Raw genomic sequence first — 16,709 nt, 5'->3', positions numbered from 1 at the left:
TATATTTTGAATAACTGAATTCAAATATTAAGAGTGGTCAGTTAGGTTAGCTACATTAAAACACTTTAAAACACTATGGACGGTTAGGTTAGTATAGCTACATTAAAATAAACAGAGAAATATATTTAATGGTCGCTTAGGAATTACCATTACGAATCAACGATGTAGTTATCCTGACCTCAAAAACCATGCACACGATTTCTCAGTATTTTTAATGTAGTTTTAAAGTGTTTTAATGTAGCTCACCCCACCTAATCGACCACTCTCAATATTTGAATTCACTTCTCCAAAACATACAGACCCCACACACGATAAAAAAAAAGGTTAAACAGAACCACACAATAAAACAATAAATATGGTGACAGTGCAAGGCATGGGTATTGTAATGTAACTTATGACTGAATATTACTAATAATTAAAAAAAAAATTGGCGATCACTGGGCTACCCATTTCTATCTATAAACAGTAGTTTCTCAGCATACAGATGTAGTTTTCAAACCTTCTTTTAGGGTTACATAAGTAGTGGATAGTCTGTAGCGTTTGAACACACTGTTTGTGGAATTTTTTTATTACTTTATTTATGGAAAAGTCTGTACTCTAGAAATTTACCCAGCTCTGGCATAATGAAGTTAAAAAATATTCTGAATTACATCAAGTAAACAGCTACCACACCAGCGACCCTGTAGGATGCTTTCGATATCCTAGACCCATGTCTTTAAAACCTGAACAAAGACAATAATAATTTTCACGTGCAACTAAATGCTAGTACCATCCAGCTAATTCAACAGACAAGGACAGTGTGTTAGCTAAAATCGAGCTATATAAAATTTAAAAAAAAAAATACATATAACACACGAATATATCAATTTCCTTAAAATTCTCCAATATTTTGCGCCAGCCATACAAGATTCCATTGTTTATCTATGCTAAAATATATTTTGATAAGCATCATGTACTTATTTTAAACGTAAATATGATGAAATATAATAAATATTTTCTGCATGTAAGGAATTATTTTCCAATGCCTAACTTAAAAACCAAACTATTTTCCAGCAAATAAATTGTATCTTAATAACATTTATTTAACATATAACCAAAAATAGCTTATTCACTAACCTGAAAAGTTCTATATCTATTATGTGAATGATATATAGCCGTGTTTATATTTTTGATTTTTGTATCTGAAGGATCAAAATAAACCCGAGGTTGGCCGAATGTGAATTGTTCGGGTAAGTTCGGGCAGGGTCCAAACCTTATGTGCATCTTAGGTCTCCCTAGTAGGGACAGTATATCGACCACGGGTATATTGTTGTGTCGATTATCGCACAAAGCAAGAACTATCGTGCGAGCGTTAGCTTTCGTCTGTGGTTTTTTATCGAAGTTGGTGAACCTGTTAGCAACAGCGTCATGGTCACTTTATTCGTTTTCTTTTAGTATAGGCCGCCATATGTAAATATTGGTATTGCGTGTCGTGTAGACACGCGTAAACTGGAATATTTCTCGGGAATTTGAATGTGAAATCAGTAAAAAGACTGTAAAGTTCAACCCGTTAAACCGGATTAAAAAATATTCGTAAACGATGGAAACGGGATTTTTTTAACATTGTTCTTGCGGGATTTTTTCGGGACCACGGACATTGAACAATAAAACCGCATTGTAGAATTTCCCGGTTTTATTGTTCAATGTCCGTGGTCCCGAAAAAATCCCGCAAGAACAATGTTAAAACAAATCCTGTTTCCATCGTTTACGAATATTTTTTAACCCGGTTTAACGGGTTGAACTTTACAGGCCTTTTACCGATTTCACATTCAAATTCCCGAGAAATATTCCAGTTTACGCGTGTCTACACGACACGCAATACCAATATTTACATATGGCGGCCATTACTAAAAGAAAACGAATAAATATATATATATCTCTGTGTGTGTGTATATATAGTGTCGAAAAAAGTAAAATTATGAGTCATTTTATAGAAACTTATAGAATTTGTAACATAGGGCTCTTTTTAGAATTTCTGTGCAATCTTGATGAAGTTTCCCTGGGTATTTCCTGACCCAGCTAACATCCCACCCAGTCTCATTGGTCTATCTTATAAGCTAACAAAATATACCCTGATACCCAGCACCTTCCGGAAAGTTCACAGGATGCCGTTTGTCTTCCACGCCAACTATTATAGGTAGGGACGAGATTATACAGTAAAATATGATATAATCAAAAACCATGTCAGTACACAGTATAACCTAAAATGCAACATAATAGCATCAAAAATACAAATTATTTAATTGAATCAAGCAGCATTAACAAAAAATTGATTAAAATTGCAAAATAAAAGTAATCTTTTAATGTTTGTAATTCAAGGAATGTCATTATTTCCAGACATAAATTGTAGCATTGTGCATTGAACAGAAAAAAAATAATGTTATTGTGCATCTCAAATTGAATCAATTGAAACCACAAATGTACGCCAATAAATTTTTATTGTTCAGAGTGTATCTGTTTTACACAAATTTATTACAAATTATTTTATCGTAAAAATGCAGCATACAAATACACTATTTTCGTGGATTAAGTATTACAAAACAGTATTAAATAAACCCAAAATTTTATGTTTTAACAATGAAATTAGACTAAAAATAAAACCATAAAATTTTGTCTCTAATTATATGTAAGTAGTTCAGCACCCACTATGATCTAAAAGGTTCCATTGGCTATTTACTACCTTTGTGCCTAACCACGCAGTGTTAACACCTATCTTTATGTTTTACAAGATAGGTAACAATTATAATAAAACTAGCAACCACAAAATAACTTATGGTTTCAGGTACATAACACATGTAAATACACCAATCCCTCGCATAGCACGTCTTCAATTAATGCGAATTCAGTTAGCACGATGTAAATTTTACTGCCCTAGTCTCGAATAGCACGTCTGTAAATTTCAGTTAGCACGAAATCGCCACAGGCTAAAAAAAATCTCGGAAACGACGCGACGTCAGGTATGGAATTCGAGGGGGGAAGAGTGGTTTGGAATGCGAGGGGAAAGAGATGCGCACGCAGATAAACAAACACCGGGCCGTACTGTTGATGTCCGGCCGCAGACCAGGCCCTACCGTTGATGCCCGGCTGCAGACCAGGCCGTACCGTACAGAAACCAAAGCAGATGAAATTGGACACGTTTTTTTAAAAAAAAAGCAAGATGATAGTGTAAATTTCACCCCAGAAAATATTTAACTAACTTTTATGTTTTGTATATGTACATATTGTACATACAGTAAACTCCCGGTATATCGCGCCCCGATTGATCGCAGAATCGGGTATATCGCGGGTCAAACCATGTCCCCCAGTCAGAAATGAATAATAATAATGGAATAAATGGTTGACAGCCGATTAGGATAATTTTGCGTTGTAACTAACAAACTAAGCATCGGGCAGAAAAAAGCCTAGGCGTAGAAAATGTCCGCAGTAAAATTCTAAACAAGATATCTCCGTACATTATTCCTCTATCTTGTAGGGTTTTCAAATTATGGTCCAATCCAGCCCAGTGATATTTTCTGAAACACTAGTTCTTAACGTCGCTTTATCTCACAAATGAAGCATCGGACAGGGGACCTGATAAAGCCCACCGTCCAGCGACATCCGGCGTGACTGGGCTGGGGATTGATGTTGGATAGGCTTGGTTGTCGGCAAGCGCTGGGTAGGGAGAGGCTAGCCGAGAACATGTAGAGAGGTAGAGATTAGAGCGGGCAGAAACACGAGGGGGAATGGGGGAGGGAATGTGTTCACGCAGCACACAGGCAGAGCATGAGTCACTTGACTGAGCAGCGTCGCTGCTTACAAGGCAAAATCAGGTAGTCCGGTGTTTAAAATTCCACTCCAGAATCTTAATTGGTACTTTACTGGACATCTGTATATAAATGTTTTGTTACAACTTAAACCTACAGACGTAATATTATTGGGTAATTCATTGTATTATACAAGTTCATCTTTTTACTTTGGTATAATGTTTTAACATTAAATAGTAAAGTAAATCGGCTAGCGTATTTTTAATCTTTGCCCAGGAATTCCCAGTGGTCCAATATTTACGTGAACCATACTGTACCACTTTTGCCGTGAGGTAGTAAACAAGTCCCGGAAATGTTTATGTGTAGCGGTCTCCCGACCTTTAAACAGAGGCTGGGGAATATAACACTTGCCGATCCGAGCCACACACACTCAGCAACTCGACACAGCGTTTGGTGAAATAAGTAAAGACAAAGTTTAACACGGTTTTTAATACGGCGTCACTGATTGCGCTAAAATTAAATTGGCGCAATTTTTGTTTCCCACATGTGACCATTTATAATTTACTGTAAGCATGGATAATAAAGTTTAACCACTTGACACGATAGACGATTCTTTATTTTTTATTGTACGAATGCTAGAATCGTTTTTTTCCTGTATCTGCGGCCTGCTTCTACAAAAGACAAGCTATCTGTAAGTAAATCTAGAATTTTTATTTTGTCAATCAAACTCGGTACTTTGCGATTCATATTCGGTTTGAAGTATCACTACGGCCTTTCTTTTTAGAAGACTTTGACCACAGAATCGTGTGTAACCGCACACACTGCACTTACATTGTTACGGACACTGACGAAGCAGATACTGTGGCTAACACCACGAGACTGGCAGCAGCAGCTTGTGTGCCGCACATGTGTATGGCGGCGTGTGGCACGCTCGTAGGCCGTGCGACTAACTGTGCGCGGTACGCGGAAAAATAAAAACAATTCAACATTTAATATTTATCTTTAAAATTTATTATTTTTATTTTTTCACCCGTGTTTAGTGGAAACTGCGGATGCAAAGTCCGCACAAAGGCGGGCCGTCTATACTGTGCGTGCTTGCCGACCTATTAGAACACAACATCGCGGTTATGTAACAACGCGGGTAAAAGTTATGTCCCCCGACAACCGCGTTAAATAGGGAGTGTACCCGTATTTTAATGTTATGTTTGTGCTCTAGGGAAAATCTAAATCTGTTTATCTGTTAACTGATTTGTTTACATAGCCGCTTTTATAAGAGGTGTGCATAACAAATTAAATGTTTACATATGGCTGTGTGTTTTAAAGTTATATAAAACCGGTTCTTAATTTCATAAAAGTGTTTTAATTTTGTTAAGTTTTAAACGTAATAACAAAGGATCCAGCTGCTTGCAACAGCAGGCAGACAGATGCGCGCGCGTGTTGAAGGTCACGCCTGGGGGGGCAAGCCAACCTGCTGACTGACGGTAAATATGTTACCACTTATCTCCCGTTACACTGTGCCATGTTTTCTTTATCTAACGTATTCGGTGGTAGGCTTAAAAAGATAAATGATATGACATATGCATTTTCAAGTATTATTCTACGCATTTATATTATGTAAAGATTACTTCCCTACACATCTTGGAACACATTAAATAATTTAGCCTTATATTTATGGGGACTAATGCTTCAGAATACGCGATTTCGATTAACACGAACATTTTTAGGAACGAATTAGTCGTGCTAAGTGAGGGATTGGTGTAATATATATTCAAATTTGCAGTCATAAAATTATGACTATTATACAGATATAAAATGGCAAAAATTAATTGTAGTCAACATCTTACAATATAAATATAAATATGAATAACAAAAAACAGAAAATCTCAAGCACTGTAACAAATGGGGGAAAAAAAAAAAACCCGTAGCACAATTTTCCAGCTTAATAAATTGTAGGGGAGAAAACAAACTACCTTAAACCTTATTTACACACAGAAGTACATATATGTATGTACATTTTATAAAAATATTTCTTCAAATGCAATATAATAATTATTATTATTATTATTATTATTATTATGAACAATTGGTTTATAATAATCATACATGCCAGAATATGTAATAATGCTAATAGGTACATAATCTCCCAAAAAATTATTTTAATAATTTGGTGAATTAGTGTCCACCTCCGGAGAACAAAATTGCAATTTTATAGGAGAGCAAGTTTTTGATTCATTTTTTTTTTTCATTCAAACAAAACTTGACTTGCATATTTTTGCTATTTCAAGGTGGCTACAGAAGTCATACCAATAAATTAACTAACATTCACAAATATTAAATTTTAATCTTTCAGCACCATAAATGGAATCAAATTTTTACATAATATGTGAGATAATTATTGTTTAAATGGGTTTTGTTTTTATGAATAACTTTACCTAACAAAAAAAAATTATTTACGCATAAACGTCACACCCCTACTTTTCAAACTTGATTTTAGCACCATTGCTAGGAAATCTCCATTGTTTTAAATACGGACAACAAGCTTCAGGTAGATAGATGTGTGTGTGTTAGCCAAGTTCAGTGCAGTGGGGTAGCAGATTTGCAATTAAAACTGCAGGGGGAAAAAAGTTTAAAATTGAGAACTTTAAAAATTTGTATCAACAAAAACTTTAGTAAAAATTTTGCAAATGAATGTCTCTTACACTGAGGAAACTTAATTGCTCTTGTTGCTTTCCTACATTCGAAACCTAAGGTGCTAAGGTCGGATTGATGCAAGGAAAGAAAACATACAACACTTTTTGAGGTGTAATTGAGGCAATTAATATAATTGTAGGCATCAAACAGTTCTTCTACTCTTCTCTAGTGGAAATAAAACTAGCATGAACTTTAACATAAGTTGCTATTTGAAAAAAAAAATGTAAACACAGTCAAAGTTATATTTCTCTATACCTCCTCTAGCTAAATAGCTCCACAGTGATGTCACACATTTTAGAGACAGATATAGATGCGGAATAGCACACCATTATATTTTCACTGATTGTACACACATTTTTTTTAACTTTAGGAAAATAGATCCAATTTTGATTAAGCTTTGTGTACGGATAAACATAGCTAATTAAAAAAAAAAGGGGGGGGGGGGGGGGGGAATAAGAAATTTGGTAGAATTTAGCATGTTATGAACTTCAGTATTTCTGAGATACCTAAAATAACCAACAAAAACTTGAGAAACAATTATGTATTTTTTTAAAAAGGAATAATAGCAAAATCAAACTAACTTAACTAACCTTTATCCCTGCAACGCAAAATAAATTCCTTGGCATTTCCCAGCTTTCTCCGAGGTTCGGAAATTCCATGATTTTGCACTGGAATTTCTGCCTGTAGCCACCCCTTATTTTACAGTAACTAAACAAGGTAGTATTATAGATAGCAATAAATGTGTATCATGAAATGCTGGCCAGTTTCATACAAAAAACTTCACAAATAATACCATATAAATAATTAGACAAACAAAAAAAAGTGTGGTATCACAAAAACTGGAGGGTAATGTGATGTATCATCATTTCTCCAAACACAGAGAGTAAAGCAGAAAATTTGCTTAAATATTAGAGGAAGTAACTAATGATTGAAAAGGAAAACAGACAGCAACACAAGCACTTGCAAACTGTTTTTTTTTATACTGTTACAACCACTAACTTGTGAGTACACGTGTTCCTGTCCATTTTTCTCTTTAATTTACAGTACCCGAGTGGTAAACAACTGTTAAAATACAACATACCGGATACAGGTACACACCACATTGGGTCCCTGTCTGTTATGACGTACTTGTTTACAGCATTATATGTACTAGTTCATCCACAAAACCATTTTTTTTCCAGTACGATTTGCCCCTGTTATTTAGTTCTCAACACCATAAAGAAATTTTTTTTAAGTCCCTTCGGAAATGTTGTGACAAAGTTTCAAAATAATTTACTACCATCAAATGATGAGCAACTGAATAAACTCTTTTACTATTTAACGTTGACTAAATCTTGCACTGTTTCGGTGTTGGCTAAAAAAATTACACACTGAGTGAATGAAGGTCAAAACGCCCCACCTCACCTACATCGGGATCACGAGACATGACGGTGGGGGTGATGAATCAATCCTTCGAAGGGGCGCTAGTACGTCTGCAAAATGAGTGAGTGCGTGTTCTCGCCGATGGGCATGCTGATGGCGCACTCCTCCATCAACTCGTGCGTGATGAGCAGGGGCTGTGCGACGGTCGCGGGGGAGACGACGGCGACAGCGGCAGGATCGTCCACGCTCGGGGTCGCGTCGACCTTGGCCCTCCGCGCGGCGCGGGGGCGGGTCTCCCCGCCGGCGACCTTGAGGTGGGTCCGGCGGTGCTTCAGCATGTCGTTCTTCTGCACGAACGTGCGGCCGCAGTGGTCGCACGGGTAGGGCCGCTCGCCCGTGTGGATGCGCATGTGCACGTTGAGTGCGCCCTTGCGCTGGAACTGCTTGCCGCACGCTTGGCACTGGAACGGCCGCGCGTTGGCGTGCACCTTGGCGTGCTGGTAGAGGTTGCTGCCGCACCGGAACGCCTGGTCGCACACCTGCGCCCACCGGTCACCTCTCTCCGCGCCATTGGAACACAACAAGCGTGCAGCAACGAAACATTTTTAACACTAGGCTCCTTTTCGGGTCTTTAAAATTGCTAGATATTCACTAAGAACCCGGAAAAGTCGGGGGATATTTTGCAACAGGAAAAATTCAGGGAATTTCGTTTTAACGATGAGGTTACTACAAAGTTATATTAGATTATATTTTTTTTTTCCTGTTTCACGTATCCAGTCTTTCTTCCACCTTTTACAACTCTTATCTTAGTATTATAAACAGTTTTTCTACAATTTAATTTTTTGCTCGTAAACATAACAACATTTCGACTATGAGTATCAGTTTCAATGCTGTCGACAGCTGTGCAATGAAATAATTAATACTGGGTTTGTATAAAAAAGTATCGGGAACAATTTTTTTTCCTGCCGTGACTGTACACCTCGGCGCGCTCTTCACAACGCGCGCCAAGCACTAGTCGCCTGCGAGCTTTAATTCAAGCTAGATTGTTTTTTTTTTGTTTTTTTTTTTTTTTAGCGGAACCCTGTCGAGTGACTGGGTGCAAGTGCAAAATACAGCGGACAATTGAACAGCGGTACGCAGTAATACTTTTGTGTTGGACAGGGGAAATCTGGTATGGAGACGTTGGGCATGATTCACCAAAAGTTCAAGAATGAAAGCATGTCAGAACTGCAGTTTTAGGTGGCACAAGCTCTTCAAATATGCCCGAAAGAGTGTGGAGGACGAGACCCGCTCTGGACGGCCGCTGACGTCAACAACCAACGACAATGTGCAATGTGTGCGTGAAGTGCTGAATTCTGACCATCAGTTGAGTGTGCACATGGTCGCAGATGAAATTGGTATTGAAAAGATGACAGCGATAAGTGACTTTACCACTGAAAATTTTGCGATGCGAAAGATCTGAGCGAAACTCATCCCGAAGGTCTTGATGGATGACCAAAAGCAGAGGCGAGTTTCTGCTTGCGAAGACAATCTGCAACACGTTAAAGACGACCCAATCCCCTTACAATTCCGACTTGGCACCAGCAGACTTTTTCCTATTTTCAAACATAAAATCATCTATCAAAGTATCCCACCATGGGACCCAAGTGCTGTCAAAGAAGCTTGCACGCGTACCCTTAAGGACTTTCCGGAATCCGCCTACCAGAAAGCCTTCGAGTCGTGGAAAAGCCGCTAGCAAAAGTGTGTCGACGCTGAAGGGGTGTACTTTAAAGACTTTTGAGGCAATGTGGCAATATCTCAAACAAATCTATTCTTCTAAAACTTTTTCTGATACTTTTTATACAAACCCTGTAGTTGACAGTCACAACAGTGACTATGTATATTAATTATTTAATTTTTTATTATTTTTGTAATTTATAACTATGTACACATGAATATATACAAACGTATGGGTCAAAATCATGGACGTACTTTTATAGTTATTGGCAACTAACTGTGGCCAGGGGAAAATTCTTTCTGAGGATGAAAAGTCAGGGAATTTTTCATCACAGGTTTGCTAGCCACCCTGTGAAGTAACAGTTAACAAGATATTTACAAGTCACTAAAAAGTAACTCAACTGAAAAACTACTCATGGAAATTATGAAAAAAAAAAAAAAAAAATCCTGGCATTGGAAGTCATGAAACTTTAATTTTCAGCAGCCTATTGACAACTGGTATTCCAATTCCTGACGCCTCACTTTAGTTCACAGTCGAAAATTAAATAAAATATGTAGATGGAGACTGTCATATTATATGGAAATGAAATCCCTCTAAAAAAGGATTTAGCTTTATAAGATACAGATCAACATTTTTCTGTGAAGAGTAAAAACAAAGTACAGAATTTTTTTTTTGTGAAAAAACAAAATTTAGTCTTTTATTATTATTTAGCCATAGATAATAGTTTATGAATAATCAGTTTGTCTATGGAGAGTTTTAAGAATAAAATAGTATAGTATTCAGCATTCTGTTACGACTAGACAATGTTTGAAAATTTTTTAACAATTATATGGTGAAAGTTTAGTGTGACTACAGGAATGAAAAATATATATAGAATGTACTGTCATGAAAAGAAGGTAAATAGTATTAAAAAAATTATTGTTAGAATAATGAAATCTTGGTATGTACGTGTTCCCAATGCTAAAATTTGATTCAGAAAGTTAGTCCTGGCAAATTAAGAGGAAAAATTTACAGTAGTTCTACTGCCTACTAAATAATTTTTCTTATTAAAAATAACTAAATTTTCCTCATTACATAAAACTTGTAAGAAAAATTATTAAAAGGTCCTGAAATTGGTTTGCCTTATAAATCTGTAGGATGGGGAAATTAGATTATAGCATATGAAGAGTACAATCTATCTGCAGAAAAATTATCCTACAATGCTTTTCTAGTGACACATCCAAAGCAATTGCAATAACACAATAAATAGCATTGTCAAATAATACAGTTAAAAATATGGACAGTGAGCCAAGCCTTGAAAAGGAAAACAGACAGAAACACAAGTACTTGCAGACTATTTTTTTTTATAGTGTTACAACCACCAACTTGTGAGTATGTGTATTCCTGTCCATTTTTCTCTTTAATTTACAGTACCTGCGTGGTAAACAACTGTTAAAATACAATATACCGGATACAGGTACACACCACATTGGGTGCCTGTCTTTTATGACGAACTTGATTACAGCATTATACTAGTTCATCCACAAACCATTTTTTTTCCAGTAAGATTTGCCCCTGTTATTTAGTTCTCCACACCATAAAGAAATTTTTAAGTCACTTCAGAAATGCTGTAACAAAGTTCCAAAATAATTTACTACTATCAAATGATGAGCAACTGAATAAAATATTTACTATTTAACGTTAACTAAATCTTGCATTGTTACGGTGCTGGCTAAAAATTACACACTGAATGAATAAAGGTCAAACGCCCCACCTCACCTACATCAGGATCACGAGACATGACGATGGGGTGATAAATCAAAACGGAATATTGCCCGAATGAATAGATGGGACCCATGTAAGGACCCTGAGAAAAACAACCGTATGTGAAGAACGGTAGTGTGACACAGCCAACAATCACACCCAGATCATCTTGGTACACACCGAATGTTGGAAACATCTGGCCCCTTGAACACAGAATAAAATTATTGGGTAAAAATACCGTATATACTCGTGTATAGCGCGCCCTTTTTTCCCCTCAAGTAAAGGAAAAAAATAAGGATGCGTGCTATACACGGGAAAAAAAAGTTTGGGGGGGGGTGGGGAGGAGTGGAAGTCGTTAACTGCCGGGTGACGGGTGACGTTTCTGGCCAGCCCCCACACATACGCACAAGCAACAAGGCCTCTGTTTCACACACACACACGCACACACACGTGCGCGCGCGCGCAAGCTCGCACATCATGGTCTCTTGTTTATTTTTAGACCTCCCCCCTTTACAGAAAGCCAGCTCAGAAGCTAGTAAAAAAAGAGAGAGAGAGAGAGAGAGAATGTTATCACCAGTCTCCCCCCCCCCCCCTTGTCCATTTCTTCGCTTCCTCCATTCCTCGTCCCAGCAGCGACCGGTGAGTAAAATCTAGTTCTCCGCGCCAGCTTAGCAACGTAGCGCGGCACACCTCCCTCCCTCCCTCCCTCCCTCCCACGTACCAGTTGTGACGATACAGCGCTTCATTATCTTTCGTCTACACAGCAGAGTTTATGTATTTTCCTGACGCATCGCCACACATAAATTTAAATAATCAGGTACCACAAAATGTTAGTAAAATTTATTTATGGGGAAAAAAAATTTCAATTTTTTTTCTTTGGAATTTGTTGCAAAATTCGTGGTGCGCGCTATACACGAGTAAATACGGTAATATGAAAACAAAGACTTGAAACTATCTTGAAACTTAAAGACTGCAAATTCTTTGATTAAATAGTGTCATAGATATACAAAAACACTGTTTAACTATCTTAAGCAGTTTCTTGGTTGTAAGAACGCAATTATTACAGAAATATGTAATTTGGTTTGTTTCTCTATGCCAGTGATTTTTTTTAGTTTTAAGTGTCTCAGAATTATGTTTGCTCTATGGTAGGCATTTATATGGTAACTAGGGAAAACAAATGGAAAAGAGGTGACTTTTGGCTGTGCTATATTGAAAAAGTAAACAACGATTTTGTTTTATAGCAAGAATATAGTCCCAGTGGTTTATGTACTATTTAAAAGCAGGAAATGAGGATTATTGCCAGTGACTACAATTTACAACTGATGATAATTTAAATATGAACGTGGAATGTATAAGATAAGTATTCCATACTTATTGAAATATTGGCCTAAGACATTGTTTATGAGGAATTTCAGTCAACTGAAATTTTGTTGTTTATACTGAGAATTATATACTTTTCATGCATATGATATATGATGAAGTATTTTTCCAAGCCACTTTTAATTGGAAAGACAAATTATTTGTGTTCATCGGAAATTATCTACTAACTTCAGAAAAACCAGGGGTCCTTATTATTGTTTTCTGAAGATTGGGCTAGTCTAGGGGCAAACTATCTATTCATGTGTATTGTCAGTGCCAATATTTGAAGCATCATATCCATCTATAATGAAACTGTGGTTATATAAGCAACTCATTCTTGGCTACACTTAAGTGGCAACACTGTTGCATGAAAACTACAAATATTTTTTGTTTATTCTAAGTACACTCAAGACTGCACTGTTATGGTTTCTCATCATATTAACATGATTTAAAGTATCACTATATCAAACATACTTAAAGTATTTTAAATAAATGGTATTAACTAAGTTATACATGTTTTCCTATTCGTTTTAAGCAAGCTATCTATGTACTTTAAATTTTACACAATTGACACAATAAATAATGGTTATTGACTGAGTCATAAAATTAACAAAGTTACATTGATGTATGTTTGGATGTGTGAGTTGTACCTACATAACTATACATATATGAGAGATAGAAAATTTTTATATGGTAAACTCTTTTTTTCTTTTCAGATCACTAATGCAATACTTTGAATAAATACTGTCATGGATACAGATGTGTTTACTATCATAAACAGTTACTTGATAATTTTTTTTTTTCTTTTCAGATCACTAATACATTCTCCTAAAATTTAATTTAGAATATAAATTTATTTTAAGTTATTATCTGAATCCTATTAACCTGAAAAACAGAACAAAATTTCAAACCACTGTATGATGAGCAACATCACAACTGAAGCCAAAATTATTGAAGTCCAGCTGAACTATTTTTCACCTCGCCTCAGCTGAACTATAGCTCACCTTGCAGTAACTTAACTATTGTTCACCTTGCAGTAATTGAAATATTTTTACCTTGTAATAGTTGAAACACTGTTCACCTTGCAGTAGTTGAAATATTGTTCAACTTGCAGTAGATGAACTATTTTTACTTTGCAGCAGTTGAACCATCGCTCACCTTGCAGTAACTTAACTATTGTTCACCTTGCAGCAGATGAACTTGCGTTTACTTTGTATCAGCTAAACAAATTGCTCACCTTCCAGACGCCTTTTCGCACAAATACATTTTCACGGCTTATCCAATAGCGAAGGCAGCTTGCGGGCCTCACCTGGCACTTGTATGGCTTCTCACCAGTGTGTGTTCTTTCATGCACCACACGAGACTCCTTCGACACAAAACAGTCGCCGCAGAACTGGCAGGCATAGGGTCGCTCGCCAGTGTGGAAAGAACGCAGGTGGTAGTTTAGAGAGCCTTTGTTGGAAAGCTTTTTGCCACAAATCTTGCATTCAAACATTTTCTCCCCAGAATGCATTCTCATGTGACTAACGAGGGATTCTTTTCTTGCAAGCATCTTCCCACATGTCTGAAAAAAAAATCTTTGTGGCATTACAACACAACATAAAAAAAAATTTAAAAACTAACACAGCATGACCCACTCAAATGATTTAACGATGAACTAGTGTTTGTCTTTTCTGCATGTGTAAAGGTAATCAAAGATGGATTAGAGGCGAGTCATGAACGAGATGGAGGTGAGAATGAATACCCTGGTGGGGTACCTTAGAAACCCACTGCTCACTACCCTATCTCTCACGTGTATTAAACAAATGTAGCCTTAAGTATTCTACACCATCAAAATATATTTTTTAATATTCGCTCGGTGTGAATCTACAAATTATATTTTGTATTACACAATTTTCAGATGAAATATTTACAAGTATTCCAAAACATTCATTCATTCATTATTAATAGAAAATATGTATTTTTACGTCTAATTTAATTTAGTTTATATACATGGCAGCTGTAGTTAGTTCCCAGATAAAAACAAACAAATAAAATAAAAATTCTTTGTGTACATTTTTCACAAATTTATAAAAGCATTACTTGTAAGATAAAATAAAATGAATCTGTCCATAGATTATTTAACCAAGATTAAATAGGCATAGGTCTAAAAGATTATTAGAAGGTTGAATATTATTGTATTGGCCTAAACCGATACTGGAGGTGAAGTTAAGTAGATGATTGGCCTTAGTTTTGATATGCGAGAGCATAATGATAGTGGATTGATTGTTAATCCAGTTGATACCAGGAACATTAAAATCACCAACAATCAGTGTATCGTCATCACAGGTGATAAGCTTATCTTCTAGTGACTCAAAATATTCCAAGTAAACATTCAGAGTGGTATCAGGAGGTAGGTAGATGGTACCAAGAGTTAGTGATTTAGTTGACGACAATTTAACTTTCAGCCAAACTGCTTCTATACCGGGAAAATCGTAAACATATACACGTTGCACTGATAAAAATTTACGCTTGTTGATAGCTGCAAGACCACCACTTCTCTTCATAGTAACTTGTGGAATGCTATCATCTCTGAAGACTAAATAACGATCGGTAAAATAGTGCGAGTTTAAGCTATTATCATTAAGCCAAGTTTCAGTTAGGGACACAATGTCATAATTGGAGTTGAATAGTGAAGTGTTTTCAGAATTACTCTATAGAGTATATTTCCTAAAATGCCAATATCTATAATGTAAAATGTGGTCTAGTTGGGCGCCGTGAAAACTCTATAAAGTACTAGTGCTGTGATTGTGTATGTAGCACAACTACTAACCTCTACAGAATATTAACTAAAATATGTCTTGTTATGTTGATAGTGAAAATAAATTATTCTCAAGTTGTATGTACTGGTGTAGTTTGACTCAGTGTGAATACCAAACAATAAAATGTCGTATAATTCCTTAGCAGTATGTCTCCTTCTCTTTGGTGTAAGTATTCTGACCTTAAAATCAACAAATATAAGTAGTGTGTTTAAAAGCATTAACTTCTCTATGACTGCTGATCTCAGTGTAATAAAAACTAATTATTCTTTTAAGACAATCCAAGCTAAATATTTCTGTCTATCTGGTTTAACATACACATGATATGTAAGTATGGTTATCAATCGGAAAAATAAAATATAATGAAAATTTAACTTTTTACTAGGGTCAAAATCATGGTTGTATGGGTGACAATACTCTTTTGCAACATATCCAACTGTAACATGAAAAGTGACAGAGTCAATGATTAGCAAGCAACATACAAATACCTTTGAGACAATTATTCATGTTTAAATAGGTTTTTCATTAAACAAAATTTCAATATCCGTTATACTTAAATGTCTTTCAGAACTAATTACGTTTTACGTAATTGTATCACTGAATAATAGTTTGGTTATCAGTCAATATTTTAAATATTATTGAAACACATTTTAACTGGCAAATTAGTCTTTTCTTTGTTTTTACTAGCTCAGTCTCTTTCGGTAGATCAAACTGTCTCAAGACTTCTGGACCTGGGACTATTCTTTAAACATTCAAGACAATTAATGACTTTAACAGATTTTAACTTTGATATCGTACATATTACTGATCAATGTCAGTTAACCAGGTCCAGTATGTACAAGCTACAAGTCTTTACGTAGTTAAGTAGTATTAAGTTGTTTTAGCGAGTTTCAAATTAGGTCTTGATCGTAAACATCATAGTTTAAGATATCTTGCCATTAAAATAGGACAGGTAACTTCTCGCTGTTCTTGTTAATTCGGGGATGGGGCAAACAAACCTCGTCGCGTCGTTACAATACCAAGAGGCTGTGGAAAACCTCTCCGAACCCCTGTCTCTCCTCCGATGTTGCTGGTTAGATCTCACTCTCCTCCGATGTCGCTGGTTGGGTCTCCGTCTCGATGCACCTCCTCTCGTGCTGCTGGTACTCCCGCAGGACTGGCGTCGGTCACCTGGAGTCGTCTAGAAGGATGATGTCCTCCGGTACACCGTCTACGATGCCGTCTACCGCTGTCGAACTCCTTCCATCTCGAAGATTG

The 16,709-nt window shown here is 36.3% G+C and overlaps 1 protein-coding gene across 1 annotated transcript in view; it reads right to left on the bottom strand.

The window, feature by feature from the left end:
* Positions 1–2,460: 2,460 nt before the first annotated feature.
* LOC134538329 (zinc finger protein 567-like) overlaps positions 2,461–16,709 on the bottom strand; it is a 33,581-nt gene continuing 19,332 nt past the window's right edge. Inside the window, exons 10-11 of the mRNA XM_063379549.1 lie at positions 13,964–14,218; positions 2,461–8,374 (exon numbers count right to left, since the gene is read on the bottom strand). Of these exons, the coding sequence (XP_063235619.1) occupies positions 7,937–8,374; positions 13,964–14,218 (693 nt within the window). The 3' untranslated portion in view covers positions 2,461–7,936. The remainder of the gene's footprint in view (positions 8,375–13,963; positions 14,219–16,709) is intronic.

This window comes from Bacillus rossius, chromosome 13, assembly GCF_032445375.1.
Source record: "Bacillus rossius redtenbacheri isolate Brsri chromosome 13, Brsri_v3, whole genome shotgun sequence".
Lineage (NCBI taxonomy): Eukaryota > Metazoa > Arthropoda > Insecta > Phasmatodea > Bacillidae > Bacillus > Bacillus rossius.
This window is presented reverse-complemented; position numbering and strand designations above follow the sequence as displayed.